Source organism: Pundamilia nyererei, unplaced genomic scaffold, assembly GCF_000239375.1.
Source record: "Pundamilia nyererei isolate P.nyererei 1_Seehausen unplaced genomic scaffold, PunNye1.0 scaffold00163, whole genome shotgun sequence".
NCBI lineage: Eukaryota > Metazoa > Chordata > Actinopteri > Cichliformes > Cichlidae > Pundamilia > Pundamilia nyererei.
Window position 1 is genome coordinate 360,209 of NW_005187564.1, and position 17,104 is coordinate 377,312.

At 41.6% G+C, this 17,104-nt stretch overlaps 1 protein-coding gene across 1 annotated transcript in view; it reads right to left on the bottom strand.

The window, feature by feature from the left end:
• dars1 (aspartyl-tRNA synthetase 1) overlaps positions 1 to 17,104 on the bottom strand; it is a 31,039-nt gene that overhangs the window by 7,043 nt on the left and 6,892 nt on the right. Inside the window, exons 3-10 of the mRNA XM_005745692.1 lie at positions 14,217 to 14,246; positions 13,807 to 13,864; positions 12,021 to 12,113; positions 10,702 to 10,804; positions 6,108 to 6,210; positions 5,320 to 5,400; positions 3,613 to 3,672; positions 827 to 938 (exon numbers count right to left, since the gene is read on the bottom strand). Coding sequence (XP_005745749.1) covers positions 827 to 938; positions 3,613 to 3,672; positions 5,320 to 5,400; positions 6,108 to 6,210; positions 10,702 to 10,804; positions 12,021 to 12,113; positions 13,807 to 13,864; positions 14,217 to 14,246 — 640 coding nt within the window. The remainder of the gene's footprint in view (positions 1 to 826; positions 939 to 3,612; positions 3,673 to 5,319; positions 5,401 to 6,107; positions 6,211 to 10,701; positions 10,805 to 12,020; positions 12,114 to 13,806; positions 13,865 to 14,216; positions 14,247 to 17,104) is intronic.

A 17,104-nucleotide genomic window follows, 5' to 3' on the forward strand; every position in this document is an offset into this window, starting at 1 on the left:
ACAGTTAATTCAAAATATGGGAGGAATGTGGGGGCTGCGAACTATTGACATAAGACTACTGTGCTTCTGCTTCTTTTAAGAATTTATCTTTTTTTATCATAAAGACTCCAAACGGATTATTTTACATTATTAAAGCTTCAAACAGTACATTACATATTAACCAAGTAAAGGTTTGAATGGTTCAAAAAGCATCTGGAGCCTCCAAATTGAGTTAATGCTGGAAAAAATAAAGCCAGCATAAGAGATATGCCATTAAATGATGAAAGCTCCAATAACTCTTTCTCCTGAATATTGGTGAGAAGATTTTTGTCTGAGTTCTAAGTTTCTCCCTTTCAGTCCTCCTTTTCTTCAATAAAGTGAGATGAGATCCTTTGGGATTGATCTTAAGGAAAGCCTCTCCTGTCAAATTAGAAGGGCGCTGTGTGGAAATGTGAAAGCAGAGAGGCTGACGTGAGAGCTGGTCGATGCATCGAAATTCCCAGCGGTCTGGATTAAAACCCTCATAGGTCTGAAACGATGAAATTCTCTCTAATACCTTACTGCCTGTTGTCTCCTTTAGCATAGATGTGCATGACTGCGCATGTGTGTGTTTCAAAAGCTTTAGCTGAACTTTTTATTTTGCTCTTGATTTGAAGTGGAGCCTAGATCAGCCTGATGAGGAAGTCAACTTACAACTGTTACACAATGACTCACGAAACACCTGTGGGCAGTGACGTGAAAACAAGTGTGCCTCTACTGAAACATCTAATCAAAAATGATTCAATGCATGCTAGTCTCAGTTTTCCCACGTGTCAATGTGGCAGAGGGTGGTTTTTTTTGTTTTTACCCGATATAATTTTCGGCGTCTGGATCTCCACAAAGCCCTTTTTGGTGAGGGTGTCCCTGAAGAGCTTGCACACACCTGACTGCAGGCGGAACACGGCCTGGCTGGTGGTCGTCTTTTCAGGAGGATACACAAAAATAAACACCATCAAGACGGTTGCAGTGATTCATCTACGTTATTACACAACCATGACAAATGTGTGAAAACAAGACTGCCAGTTTCTTCAAGGACCTCCTGTCTATGTGAAGGGTGTGACAATTATTTGTTGGCAACGGCAACGTGTTCAAATCCTGGAAGAGCCGCAGAAACTTAGAAATACCTTTATTTATTGTTTTTTTTAAAATTGTGTTTCAGTATTTAGATGATCAATATAAATACCGAAACCAAGGTGAGGCATAAAACTGCTGTGAAGAGGTTACTGTAAAAACCTCATGCACAAAAGCCCCCAAGAGTCAACAGTTGGGCGACAGAGCATGTCAAAATGCCAGTGAACACTCCCAGAAATCGACTGACTCATTTCAAATGACCACAAGATTTCTACAACTGATCTTGTCTGGTTTTCAAGTCTAGTTACCGTACATCATCATGAAGTCAGACCTGGGTCTTTTCAATACATAAATGCACAGTTCTGCGTTAATTAAAGTGCTTCACATCCCATTTCTAGTGCCTGTCCGGTCCTGAATAGTCTTCGTCTGACTAACAGCCGGCTGACTCGAAATATGATCGTGTCTAAATCCTGGAAAGCTCATTAATCTGCAGACAATGCTTCAGGGTTGTCTGGCTAAAACTTTTCCATCATTTACAATCTGGATGCTTGACAGAAAGTAGAAGTGCAGAAAAATATAAAACGTCCCTGCTTAAAACACTTTTACAAACCTCTTTAAAAGGCACTGAAGCAAATCATTCATTCTACTATCACACCACCTATGACTCATTTGTGTCACACATCACACATGGGGCTGTGCCCAGCGTTAAACGTGGGGAAACAGACCTAAAAACCAGACTGTGTAAGACCTAATTTAAAAATTCGAAAGCGCTTCCTGTTTACAGCAAGTCTGCAGCGAGTAGGCGTAATAGTGAGTGGGTTGGTGGGTGGCAGTTACTATCCTGAAACTGGCAGTTCTTCTGATGGTGAGGGGCCTCATGAAATATACCTTACTCTGGTATACCTCTCAATAGTTCATACCTCCTTGAAACCCAGCTGCGGTGAACACATACCACACAGAGGTTTCAAAGCTCAAAAAATTTAAACATTTGCCAGCATCCAATTACGGGCTCATCATCGTACTCAAGAGGCCGTCGATACGTGTACTTGGAGGTTGACCACAGTCTAGTGCTGGCATCATACAGCCTGTATGTGTACCGTATGTGTGGTAGTCAGCATACACCCTAACCCTTCCTAAAGCAACCTGAAATACACAAATCTGCATTAGGACATTTTGCTTTTGCACTTGTATCAAAATCACAGCTCTCTTCTCTTCAAAACTTTTAGACCTGTTCTGATAAAACGCAACTGGCTTTACTTTCCATCTCCGATGCTTACATGTGAAACTTCACGAAGAGCCGGAGCATGAAGCAAAGGGAGAATGGTGTGTTTGATGTGGATCTGAATCTTTCTTTAAAAATGACAGGACGGGGAATCGGTCTTTGTAGAAAATGAGTTCTCAGAGTTTTCTTCTTTCCTTCTGGTTTATGATAAAATTTGTTGTTGGGTGTTGCGCTTGTCTGCGTTTGTAAAGCCAGCGACATAGGTAACACAGATTTATCACCTTTTTTATTTGATCTAAGGAAGCTGGATGCAGTTTTTACAGACCAAATATTATGATTAATCACAAAATAGCATGACGTAGGGCTCATAATCAATCACATTTCTTACATCTTGAAGGCTGAGGTAATGGGAGCACTAGTGTTAGAGGATTTGTTTGGACTCCAGCACGTCCGGATGACAGTCCAGAGACTGTCTGCAAGTCCAGCTGTCTTTTAAAACTAAACTTTTAAACTTTAAAAATGTTCAAGTTAGAAATGGAGTTTCATGTGAACTACATAATTATCAAAGGCATTTTATGGTTCCCTTCTGAAGAGTTTGCCAGTGTGGGAAGCACTTTATAGCTTCAGCGGGCTCTTAAGAGCAAAACTGATGACAGACCCAAGTCCATGAGCTCAAAGTGCACAGTGCTGCAGAAGCAGGTGTTGTTGTGAAGCTTGTGAACAAAGTGGCTCTGTGCTGTGGTGTTGCTGCCTTCCTGCCAGTCGTATCTTCCATGTGGGAGGAACATATCAAAACAATGAGACACTTTGCGGCTTAGTGTCTTCTGCTGCTCGCATAAGTTTAGCACATCTCTCAGCACTGTATAAGATTCATATCACCAGCCCACTAAATCACAGCCTTTTCTCTTTACTTTTAGAGGTGCGCTGGTTTGTTGTTTGCATTCCTTCACAAATATTTTACATTCACTCTCCAACAGCCTACATTTGTGGTAGAAGTTTTCTGTGCTCGGAGACAGGATGTAAGCTGTAAAATTATTGTTGTTATAATGGCAATAATTTTTTTGTTTTTCAAATCCATGTATTTCAGCCAACTCTTCCAGGGAGACATTGAGGCAACCCCAAGACTTCGGGTAGGACATCCTCACAAAGGAAGCATGCATAAAGCATCAAATTTATCATCTTTATGAACACCTTAGTTTAAAACAGCTAAAAATTCATCATTAATCAACTAAAATATTACATGTATCAAACCAAATGCAAATTTTCACAGACTCACATGGTCACAGATGATAGAAACTTACCCTGAGATCAATCACTCTGTTGTCCAGCCGGGTGTCCTGGTTAACTGTGGCTCTGCCTTCCTGAATACAAACACAAAAACACAGTCATCCTACCAAAACCTCCTCAGCCTATGAAATATTAAAAATCATTACTATTCATCTCCTCCTATTCACACAGGAGTGTTTGCCGTCAGTGTTATGGAAGCATTTTAGGGGCTTTTCACAACTCACAGGGAAAAACTATAACAAAAAAAAGAAAGAAATACAAATCATTTTTAGCTTTAAAGCTATTGGCAGCTTGCAAACCTAAAACAATGCAATCAGCCTGCAAAAACCTTCCTGGGAACAATGCAAAACTACCATTCTCCTGCAGCTTTACCACATCTACCTACTTAGCTCAGTGAGTATAACAGAGTCAAGTGCAATAAAAGACACCTGCAATGTGGGACAACAGGACAAAAAGAATATAAAGAAAAGGAAAAAGGTAACAACTGAAAAGTAAATGTTTCATCACAGGAAGAGCCGCTCCTTCCAGGGTCGTGGATGTCAGGCTTCCTGAGAAGACCCACAGGGGTTTGAGCTAATAGCCTGTGTAGCCACATCCTGCTCCAAACAGCCACACGCAGAGGGACAAACTGTTAGATGGGCAGACAGTTAGACAGACAGGGCTGTTGAGGCTAGTGTCTCTGGGGAAAGCAGGTGTTGCTACAAGTCTGTGACTGACATGCTGAATCCCAACAGAAAACACCTGAGACGCTGCTACAGCTGCAGATATTAGCTTACTGGATAAACAATGATGGGCCCTCAGCTGTCTTTGGTATTGATGAGACTCATATTAATGTGCACGCATGTACAGTGCGATGTATAATTCCACAGCAGATACGATGGATCTAAAGCTACGAAAAAAATGACATCCTGCCGTTTTATGTGTTAAGCCGATTCAACGGCTACATCAGGAATGTTATTATTGGAAAATTCAATGTTTCCACTTTGCAAATCTGGGAGCTGTAGCTGATCCTCTATACTAGAATAATCATTTTTTGGTTTGAATCAGGAAACAGAGCCAACTGCTTTGAGCTGGAATTCTGCTTAGCCATCGTTTTTTGGTGCTGCTAAACCAGCAGCCTCAAAGGTTTACATGTATTTCTAACCACCTATACTGCAGCTAGGAAAAAGAATGGCTTTTTAAATGCTTCATGATTTTCTTGAATGATTCTGCATCACTGCACAATTCCTTAATTGCAATTCAGAGAACTCCCTCAACACTGGCAGCCGGCTCTTATAAACACTGTGCGATGAAATCACCATTTGCATGAGGAGGGCGATTCAAACAAGGTGATTAGGTTTAATCAGCCAATCCTTGACTCTGCCAAAAACACAAATCTCCATTCTCCTCACTGAAAACAGTCTCACTGAAAGAGCGCCGTTAGAGCTCAGCATGCACAGAATGCGTTTCCATTTTGCTTTTGATATAAAGTATTCAGATAAAAACGGACTTATATTCATTGTGTAGTCAGACTAAACCCATCTGTGCACTCCATGACAGTGAATGGACTCGCACACACACAGTAACTATCAGGCCTTGTTCTTTTTGCACTGAGAGTCTGCTTTTAGAAGTTTTTAAGATACCTAAAATGCTGCCAATGATGTCCAAATGAATAATAATTACTCAGCTAATACTCTAACTGCACTTTGACTCCCCTCATCCATCCCCCCATTCATCCTCACCTCTTCACCCTCTCCATCAGGCCTGACAGCGTCCTCCAGCTGCAACGGGAGACGAGGCTCAGCCTGGCTGATGACAAAAATCTGAGAAGGGAAACGGATAAAAAATTTTTTTTAAAAAATCACAAAAAATTAAAAGTGTGACAAACCACCGATGTTTTTATTCGATGCTGAGACAATGGAAAGTCCCGGGACTCCAGAAACAGGCGAAGAAGGTGAAAATGAAAGAGGCTAAAAGCTGCATCTGTTAAAACCTCATCAATGTGTGAGAAAATCACCTACGTGCTGCTGATAACCATAGCTGTCAACTATTGTTTTGTGTTTTTATGTTTTTCATTTACATTGGGCATCATAGCAGAAAAAAATCTCATCCCATTCACCAAAATTTGATGCATTCACTACATCAAATTCTTTTGCAGTACAGTACGTAAGAGTAAAAAGGAGCCTTGAGGTGACTTTTGTTTCATTTTCTTGGCATATAAATAAAATGGATGTTACTTAAAGCTCAGATACTGCGTTAAATCAAGCGTTTAAAAGGAAGAGTTAAATGGTCAATGCGCTACAGTGAAAACCTCTTTGGTACCTGCTTGAATAACATGAATTATGGATGCTTCATTGTCTGGGTGCGTACGCACTGCATATGCTGGGAGGCAAAATATACACCCTCTGGTATTTTTATTTATATGTGTAGGAGACATCTGCAGCTTTAAAAGCAACTGTATTATCTTCTCTATGTTTACATGTCTGTCTGCTAAGAAGTGCCCATTAAGGACTGCAGTGAAAGTGCCAACCCTTTCAACGTGGAGCTCGACGTCCTGCTGAGAACAGCTCTCGATCTTCTGCTCCACTTTCCTCACTGTCGCCTCCACATCGACGATGCTCTCCTTGGTGATGCTGGTGGAAACATTCAGGGGGAGGAAAGTGTAAGTGATGCACGCTAGTTACAAAACAGATTTATCTGTTTGGAAAGACGAGCAACTGTGAAAACCACATATCCGTTAAAGTATGTACAATGCTTGTAGACAAGTTTTTACATTTGTCATGCTTTTATGCACCGAGGATAGTGCGGGGTATATGGGTGAGTGATTTTTGACTGGGCGGTAGGTTGTTTTAAGGGTTTTTTTCCCCCCTCGTGTGTTTTAAAATAAAAACAGCACTGATATTTGCATATGGGCTAATTGACATACCGCAAGAGCTTGTGGCGTACGAAACCACATTGCCCTGTTCATAATAATCGTGAATGTGAGACTACATTAGATTCAAATTAACAGGTTGCAACAAGGCAGAATATGCTATCCTTTTCATCATTTTCATGTATTTTTTAAACAAATGGGTGTCTGTTGGTGATTGTTTATCTCACATGGGAAGAAAACAACAAAAAACACCTGCAAAACCATTTTACCCACTAAAATTTATTTTAGGCCCCATGTGGTGAAATTTCTATCACCACATTATTTGTCAAAAGGTGTTTATTTAAAGACCTGGGTGAGACTCGGGCCATATCAAACAGCTAAGCAATTCAACAACAGTTTTTAACTCAGCTGGAACGATAAATTATAGCAATGTGCACAATCTTAACTTTCTTATTGAAACAGTAATTTCAGTCACAAAGGAAAAATAAACAAACACGAGCACTGGGGCTCGAGGGGGGATTTGTAAGCTTTGATAAAACTTGCCTCATACTACAGCTCCTGGAAAGTACCCAGCTCTACTACAAAAACTCTTTGACTTTGAGAGCTGGGGTAAGAATTTCCCTCTTGTGAGCCACAGCATACCAGGGGAACCCTTTCTAATTTCCTTATAATCAGTTTTAAACAACAGTGCAGCATCCCCCTGCACAGGCTCCTCACTGAAACCCAAAGTAACATCTGAGGTACAACGCCCACTGTCTCACAGCAAACAGCCAGATGGGAAACCCGCTGTAATCCACCACTCGTCCTCATTACAAAGCAGTAATGAGGGACCGAACGCTGGGGTACCGCCGTCCCTTCAGCCCCACGACAGCTGCCACCAGACCCAATCCCCTCCAGTCGGAGATCAGCTAGATAAATAAGTCCCCACATTAATAACCTCCGCTGCAGGACAAAAGTCTAATGACAACACACTGAGCGCACACCAACAGAAACAGATTCATTCAACACAAGAAGGAAAGAGAAAAGGGAGCGAGCGCTCGAATCAGTGATCCAGGAAGGACAAGCTGACTGGTTCGGCAAGCCTGACTCCAAACTGCCTCTAACTTTAGCTGACTGAACAAGTGTTACAACATAAATTCCTGGCTGTAGCCGCTTTCAGATTTCTTCAGCTTCGAAGTTATAACATGTATCATCTTATAATACCACTTTGAACCCCAAGAACCAACAGTAAAATCAGCATATCACTCTAAATGGCCTCATATCAGCATTAAAAAGAAGGATTCTCGCCTCCTGTCGATGACCTCAGAGGACAGTGAATCTCATTTACAGGTAAATGAGATTTTAAATCTCCTTGTTAAATAAAGTAATAAATAACCCCCATCAGGTGATGACACGTACTCTTCCTCGGCCACACAACAATTATGAAAAATAACTCGTTTTTAACATAACTGTTCCTTACTCTGCCTCCTGTCAGTTTTAAAATCCAAATCTGTGTACATCCAGGTACAGTACAGCATCACAAAGTAGTGCTGTTCACAAAAAAAAAACAACCAACAGTTTTAAAAAGCGCTCTGAATTAAACCGACCAACTCCATAGCAAACAACTGACATGTTGTTCCTTTTCAGAGCTCAGCCACAATTTCTTCGCTGCTCTACATTCAGCACTTGAGAGGTACTTGAGAGTAAAGGTTGAGCACAGGCAGAAGATCACTTAATTAAACTGTGAGAATGGACGGATGATCACTTGGACATGCAATACAAGTAAGGGGATTCTCAGCAATGCAATCTCCGTCCTTAGAGCAGTTATGAGGGGATTTACTTGTAATCCAGGGTCTCAATCAGCTTGTCAATCATCAGACCACATTGTCTGACACTAAATGTGCGCCACAAAGCTACAGGAGTGATAGTGCCACCTGTTCTTAGAGATACAACTACAAACAGAAGCACAGCAACAATGTTGTTTTGGAAACCTGCTTGGTAAGCAACTGCAAAGTGGTATGACTTTGCTGTTGTTTAGTTCTGATGCAAGATGGTGTTGTCTTGACAACCATGTCATCACTTTCACTTGCTGTGGTGTTAGGCTGTCAGGTGGCATAAGATTGCAAAACAATCCAACTGTCCGACCACAACATTGCAGAACAAGACTGAGGAAGTGCTGCACATAAAAGAAATCACTGGTTACAAAAATATGTTAAAGTGCAAGGAGAACACTATTTATATATAAATTTATATATAGTAAAAGGCACCATCTTTTGACGTACCCTCATTTTCAAAACATAAAAAAAAAAACCAAAAATTGCCAAGTATCGTGAAGGGCCTCTATAAGCTGCCCACACAGCCCAGTCCCACTGAGGAACACGAACACTCCACAGGAGCTCGTGTGGTTTTTGGGACCTGGATGTTCGGTTCTGTGGCGACTCTGTAGCTCAAGCATTTTTCAGAGCATCCTGTTGAGCTTTTTTCCCTGGTCAGGCTAAACCCTTGGCTTTTTCGTAGTGTCGCTCGGGCTGTTCTGGGGCAGTTTCAGTGCACAGACAGCGCACACCGTCCTAATGAAGGAGGCTGCTGCTGTCAGGGAGTGTCGGTGTGGATGTTGTACACCGGGGATTACCACAGCAATCGAATTTTAAATACATGGTTGGTGTTATTCATTTCATCTGTTAGGGGTTCAAATGTTGAGGCTTAAAGGAAATTACAGTTTGGAGCTGCAGACCCCTCTCTGCCTGTCTTTGGAGCTATTTTGAAAGCCCCGATGCCATATTACAACAGCGGCAAGAAAAAGGCCAGCTCAGTGACTATAAAGAGGAACTATGGCTGTGTCAGCAGCTGGTGATACTTGTTACAAAGTTATGGTCAAAACTCTGGTCTGAGCAGCAGTGACCTTGACCTCATTAGAAAAATTTGCCTGTGTCTGGGTTAAATTTCCCATGAACCTCATGATACCGCAACAAACTTACACCGAGATCTCAGGGCCTCATTTCTGAAAACATGAACATAATGCGTGCGTGTCAAATGGTAATTTAGGCACATGCTGCCCGTCATCAAACATTTAGCAGCGCCGACTTGTTTACATACGGCTCAGACAGCTGTGTACATTAAAACCAACGTTCATTACTTACATCTTTCATCAAGTCTCGTGTTTTCAACAAACCGTAGCAAAAGAAAGCCAATGTTATCACAAGCATTACATGAAATTAATATTTGTTCAGCGGTTAGTTGTGTAGTTTTGTGTAGTCTAATACAACAGACTGTTTTGAATGTATTCAGGGTGGATCAAGGATCAAGGTAGGAAAAACTCTGGGGAAATGCAACGTGAGCAGCGCCTGCTGCCAATGAGGTCACCGTCTCGAACGTCCCGTTACGGAGGTTGACGACACTCCAAAGATGTTTGGCAGTTTTCAATCAAATCGTCTCATGCCAACTTATAAGCCTCAAATGTTTAAAAATGTTTTAAGCCTATCAGAACATCACACTTGTGCAACTGAATAGTAGCTACACTTTAAAAGAAAAAAACGCACACATTCATTACTGCAATCCCTGCATTGCCTAAGATCAGTGTTATCCCATGTCTTAACTGTCATTTCAGTCTTGCAGATTACAGTCGGGGTGTTACCTTTTGCTTAATTTAGCAATGTCTAAGAAGATGTATTATGTGATAATTAAGTTCTTCCCTCTTAAATTCACTAAATACTGGGCGTACTTCAAAATAACTGTTTGGGTTTTTTAATGAATAAACTGCATATTTCAGTAAATTACATCAGGTGCATCATAAATCATCATGCATCATTTTTTGTGTCAATTTAAAATCCCAATAGGGTTTCTTTTTAAACAAATAAGCCCTCCTGCAAACCTCTAACGCGAGCCTAATCTAACATCATTATCAGCAACACCCCTTTTGTTTCTTTAATAAAGTGCACATCCGTGGATGGTTATGTCCATTCATCGACTACCAGTAATGGGCTACAGTTTGGCTGCTAACATGACTAATGATTCTTGGCTCTTAAGTATTTCTCCCTCCTCTGATCCAAGGAGCTGTATCTGCCATCTTGACAGGAACTGCCCCATTAGGCCACTGCTGTATTCCGCCCTGTTGAAAGCCAGCTTTTACTGCCAAGTGAAAAAATGATTGATTTCCCCGCCCTCCACCTCGGTCAGACGTGTGAAAATGGATCAGTGGACCATTATGGCCAAGGTTTTTTTTCCCACCATTGTTTCTGCCCTCTCTGACAGGAAGAACAGTCTCGGTACTTACTTTGCGGCAAACTTGACCATCTGCTTGCTGGCACGATCCCCCACTGCGACCAGTGCCTGCACGTTAAACTGCTGCTGACGCAAGACCAAGAAGCATTGCTTCCCTGAAAGCAAAACAACAATAGATAGAGCTCGCTTTTTACAATACAAGCATAACAGCCTTGTCAGAATAATACCTTGGGCACTCTGTCTGAAGCTAAGTAGGTTTGTTCAGTCAAAAGGGCTGTGTGTGTGACTTGAGATGAGTGTCTCACAGCTGTAGGGATCAGATGAAGTGTCAAACATTTGCAAACAGAGCCTTGTCTTTGAAGAGCACTGTGTGGAGAAAGGCTGATTGCTACCTTCCTATCAAACATATACAGGGACCTAGGAAGAGTGTAAACACGTTAGCCACAAAGACTGAGGGCAGGAGATAATCAGACCACCCAGTTACTTTGATGTTTGTTGCCTGTGAGAACAGGGCGGGTGGTGGAAATAATAGTGATGCCAAAATCCCACCAACAGATGTACCTCATCTCACACAATTCAGGATGTTATTCTGCTCACACAGACATCCTACAGCGAGCAGAGAATGAAGACACAAGTGGAGAGGAAGTGGCTCTTGATTCTGGAAGTTATCTTTAAAGGAAATGGTTAAAAAAAAAAAAACATCACAGAGACTATAGTTTATTTGCAAAAGGCTCACTGTTTATGGAGAGGAGCAATAACCAGGCAAAGCTCAGAGGGTTATTGTATTCAAACAGTGAAGCTTCGTGACTGCCAGCAACTGGAACTGAGGGGGGACAGGTTATCTGATCTTCCAGTTGGCAGTGACAAGCTAGCCTGACGGTGATATCAAAAACACCTTCAGGTTGTCAATCTGCTTAACAAGGAAAGAGTGGAAAAACAAATCGGCTTTGTAACGCCTCACAATCTTAAAAAAAATTATTTCACAAACAGGAGCAAAAAGTCTTTTAAAATTCTGATTTTACTCTGGGAGTGTTTGGTGCATAAAGTTGCAATAAAAGCTTTATGCTTCTGTTCTAGCACAGGGCCTCCAGTGTTGAACCTAAAGACAGCGATGTCTGTCATTTACATCATTTGAAATGGAACACCAAGTGAAAGCCAAACGGCACTGCTGTTTGATCTTGAAGAGAAAGTGCTGCTGTGAATAAAAATGACCCCAGGGCAGATGTTATAAACTTTTCAGTATAGTTCACGGCGGATTAGCTCAGGGGGCATCTAATCATGGCCGTTTGTGTCTTTCACACAAAAGAAAGCTGCAGAACCAAAAAAAACAAAAGAAAAACAAAAGGTGAACAAAGGGGGAGGTGATCTCACCTTTGGCTCGGCTGGTGTGGACTCGGGCGCGCAGCCAGATCAGCTGGTCAGCTTTCTCAGGAGTAAGGTCTTGGACACGGACCAACTCCCTGTCTGGCTCGCACACGCACGCACGCACACACACAAACACACACGCAAAATATTTTATTACTTCAAAAGACTTCGCTTCCTCCATTTCCCCACCTGCGTGCAAAGAATCCCTCCCCTCTCTTCCCTACATACTCCCAAAGGCAGAAAGAAAAGCCAATGAGCATGCTTGTGCACGTGTAAAAGTGCAGACAATAAAATGCTCAAATTACAGGCATGCCTAATAAATAAGAAACACTAGGAGACTTGCCAAAAGCTGTCTAACTCGTCTGCTCTCTTTGTGCTCTATGACAAATTGACTCTAGTTTCACCTGTATTACTCAGAGGCATGCTTACTCTTCATTATCAGTGAGCAGAGAAGGCAGACACCGAGGCTACACCAGAGAAAACAGAGCCGCCCTGTTGGCTGAGAACTCTGTCAACCCACACGAAAGCCCTCGGGTTTCAGCCCCCACCTCTGCTCCAGCTCCATCCTCGTGGCTGAGCTTGCTATGCAGGTGAGGGAGGCACCACTTTGTTTGCTGCCAGTGGAGCTGAAAGTGCATCCAGACAGATGGACGACATCAACAGGTCCGCCTGCTGCCTCGTTTATCAAACATTATACGTTACCGCTATTATCACTAGCATCGCTTAAATGGCGACCAGAGATGACACCAAAAGGATTTTTCATGATGTTATCGTGTTAAATCAGTATGACTGACAGCCAGACAAAAGCTCAACTGTGAAGTTCTGGATTGGGAAGTCATCGTGTACACAAACATGCTGCAGAGTTTACACTTCGTACCACTGCACCAATGCTCAACCTGTTTTCCACAAAAAGTGTCCGACCTACGTCACTGTTGTATAACCGACTTGGAATCTTTTGTTTTTGACGGCAGCTTAGTAGCCGGGCCACCGGCAATGATCTTGATTAGCCTTTTTTCTGTTTGTTTTTGCACTCGAGCCTGTTTTTCTGTCACCTTTTAACTTTTAACTGTAGTCTTACACTAGTTCCTGTTTCCAGCACTGAGTTGACTCATTTCAGTCTGTCCTTGTTTTTAATTTCATTATCAGAAATATATTTGTCACATTATGATGGAAACCTAAAATGTTATTCCCTCACCATGTTATTAATAATGCTACTGAAGTTTCCCAAGCTACTGGATCAGAGATAGAAACCAAGTCTGTGTGTATAATGCATCTATGGTATCGTCTTCCTGTTAGTTCATTCATTCATAAATAATAAGAACAAATGATCAAAAATTCAGATATTTCTTTCAGTCTTTCAAATTCAGGCAGACTCTGCTATCAAAATCATAAAGTTGTTCTGTAACATTATAAAATAAAGACACGCCGACGATGACATTTACAATAATAAAACCTCCGTCCTATATTATCGTTGTGTCAACAGAAACTCTCATACTCTCATGAACCATCACGTCAGCCTCTCATTACATCATTTTCATCACTTAGGATACAACCAAACATTCCTGCTAATGTTAGTGATCCATCAAGTTGGCAAGCACAGAAACATAATTGAGTATTTCCACACTGCAACATGTGGAACTACTCAAATAAAGGAGCAAAATGGGACTATATGGCAATGTAAATCTAATAAAAATCGAATAAAAAGATGTTTTGTCTTCTTTTTCAATACAAATCAATTTCCGCTTTCAGATATGAAATGCCGATGAGTGAAGAAAGTAGCTCCCATACTAACCCAGCTTTTGTTGGGACTGGACCATAGCTGACACACCATATCGGTCCTTGGCAAAGTCCTTAAAAATCAAAAGGGTGAAATCTTTAGCAGCATTTCATTTAACCATTAAATGAAAACAGTACTGACGCATGCACGTGGACTGTTTTGTTCTCCGAGACAGTTCTGCCACTTTGACTTCATAAGCTTCTGACGTCTGTCTGTCTACTACATCTTAGACAGACACAACAGATAATGGGGCTTATCATAAAAAAAAACTGAACAGAAAACAGGCAGGGAGAGGTTTGCGTGCAGGTATTTGCATACAAGTTGTTGCCACGGTGTGAATGCACAGGCGCCAAAATCAAAGTCAGTCATAAAAGCAGAGAACTTGTATCGGAGGACGAGTGCTGTGATCTCTACGAAGCACTTACATCTTCCTCTGCGCTTTGTTGTTCAGAAGCCTGAAACACAAAGAGGAGAAAGGGATTTAAAGGACAAATAACTAAGAAATCGCAACAAGAGGACTATCAATTAATTAAAAGTTTAAAACATCCAACTTAAAATGTTGTTGTTGTTTTTTTTTTACACCAGGCATGTAAATCGATTTTTCATCTCACGCTACCAGGGATTTAAATACAAATAATAGACTGCAATTCAATCCCAGAGCCAAGACTTAGATGCTTAGAATGCACAGCTTATCCACACACTGCTCCAGCCCATCAAAGACAATGAGTAATGGCAGCAGGAGATATTGCTTTGTAATAGAAACAGTGTAAGTGAACAGATATTCTTTATCTCCGCGCTGACTTCTGGGCAAATAACTCTCAGAGCGCGATGAGATCGAGTCTTGGAAAAGTTACAGTTCCATTTTCTATGCAAATTGACATTGGTGTACAGAAATATCTAGTGGCAGTTGAGTGAATTGGAATCGCCCATTCTTGCTGTGAAAATCCCGTCACATGATGGATGATATTACAGCTTGTGATCAAGTGCATGCAAACAGGCTACGGCCACGAAGCAAGCCGAGCCCCATCGGTCCCACAAAAGCGACAAGTGCTGGCAGAAAACCCTTGCAAAAAAGCGCAAAGCAGAAAATAACGCAGCTAAGGCCAAATAAACATTCGGTTCAGCTTTGAGCTCTTCCCCTAGGCAATGCTTGCTATTCCAGCGCGATAGAGGCAGCAATATCCAGTGGATTAAACAGTGACAGCACCTGCTTCTTCCATGAAACATGCTGACTGGATGAATTCAGCTGGAAGAAAGGATTCTTTGCTGTTTTCACTATCACAGGCACTTCAGTCATGACACGACTATGCAAAGGGTGTCAAACTAGATGGCACATTTTCTAAAGATTTCCTTATTTATATCCTGCAGATTCTGCTCTAAAGGTACGCCTACGGGAAAGAAAAATATGTAAGATCACATCAGTATCAATATCTGTGCATTTCATTATTGGAGAAATGTTACCAATTCACAATTTTCAAACTTTCTGCTACTTTTGTTCCGTTTCTACATGGCCTTCATAGCAAATACAGCTCAAAGGGGAAAGAAGCGTATTAATCTGAAACTACGATTAGCAAATGTGACCTGAACATTGTCAGGACCTTGTCCTTGAAGCCAAAATTGCATCAAAAGTCTAAGTGGTTAGCAGGCTTGCTGAATCACGTGTTTAAACAAGCAAACAGCTTCTCTCTCAGTTCTCTGATAACACAGGATAGGATGTGCAGCATCATATCTGCACACCATTTAGTGGGTGGAGCTGCTGTTCGCTGTGTTTAGTACAAAAAAACACCACTATTATCAGATCATCAGCCTAAGTTTGGGAAACAGCAGAAGTTCAGCAAAATGTCAAAGTTTGTGTAATATGAATAAATATGTGACTTCACTAGTTACTGTGACATTACAGAAGCCTGCTAACAACTAATCCATCTGCGTCACTGGACATCAAGAAACATATTACTCAATCTGCACGTTGGTGGAAAATGTGTTCATTTCACTTGGTGCGATGGGGAGATAAGTCTTTGGAGCTGAAAGATCTAGTATCCCATCTATCCATTGTTCATTTTGTGTAGGGCTGGGTGATATCTCAGTTTAGGTTATATCAATCGATACCCATACATGTTTCACAATATAGATGAAATAATAACTTCTGCCAAGCTTAAATGCTCCTTTTTACTCCTAAACAAAGATATACGTTTAATTTTGCAATTTGTAAGTGCTTACTTGTGCAGAAACATGCTTTCGACACAGTTTGCAGTGCATGCGGCTCCATGTAGGAATGTCTCCATGGAGCCAAATTCCTTGGACCCTTCTCTTATACAATGTCCTTGTGTTTAAGCCTCAGGCTGCGTCTGCTGGGTTGTTGTGTTTTGTAATGCTGTTGCTCAAGTTGACATTAACATGTTCTGTTGCTGTTGCCATTTATCTTGCTCAAACTCCTGAAATACTAGCGTGTAAGGCTGCAGCAGCCCAGAGATTAGCACATGTGCTGCTGCCAGCTGCTCCTCCTACACTCTGTGCGTCAGCCCAACATGATGCGGCTTCAACTCTGTTTCGACATGATTGGTATGATGCGGCACTATCTTCAAACATAAAATACAGAAAGAATCAGTTATCGCCTTTATATTGACCCATCTTTATCTTTCTATCATCCAGCCCTACTTTTCTATCTCTCATTCATGTCTGGGTCGTTGGGTCAGCAGTGTAGACGGAGAAGTCTTGACCTCCCTCTCTCCAACCACTTTCTCTAGCTCATCCAGTCTGCACCAGGATCTCCTCCTGGCCATCTCTACATTATTGTAGTGGAGGGGTTTGCATATCCCAATAATGCCCAGTACCCTAGTTTAGCGTGAGGGGCCAGACAAAAGTGATTCAGAAAACCAAAGAAAAGAATGCAAGGCACCAGTTCACCCTGTCTGGAAACCAAAGTTACTGAGGCCTCACCCTAGAGCCAAGCCTGAGAAGGGTGCTTAAAGAAGAGTCTGTGGTGACGGGGCTTTAGCCCAAGGGCACAGTTGGGCACAGCCTGAAGAAACCCACCTTCCTGTGGGCTTTCCACTAGTAGTAATAAAAACAACAGCTAGTACTAGTAACATTTAAGACAGAATAAAATGTTAGCAAATAATGGACTAAATTATTGTTAATATGAAACATGGAGTGTGCTGTAATGAAACATGGTGAAGGGGACAGAAGGTTGGCGACCCAACACAACACAGCACACCTGTCAGCTTCATTTATGGTGGGCAAAAGCACAGTATTACAATAAGTGGCAAAATGGTTCAAATAGCATACTAGGAAGGAACTTTTCACTTGGTGTAGA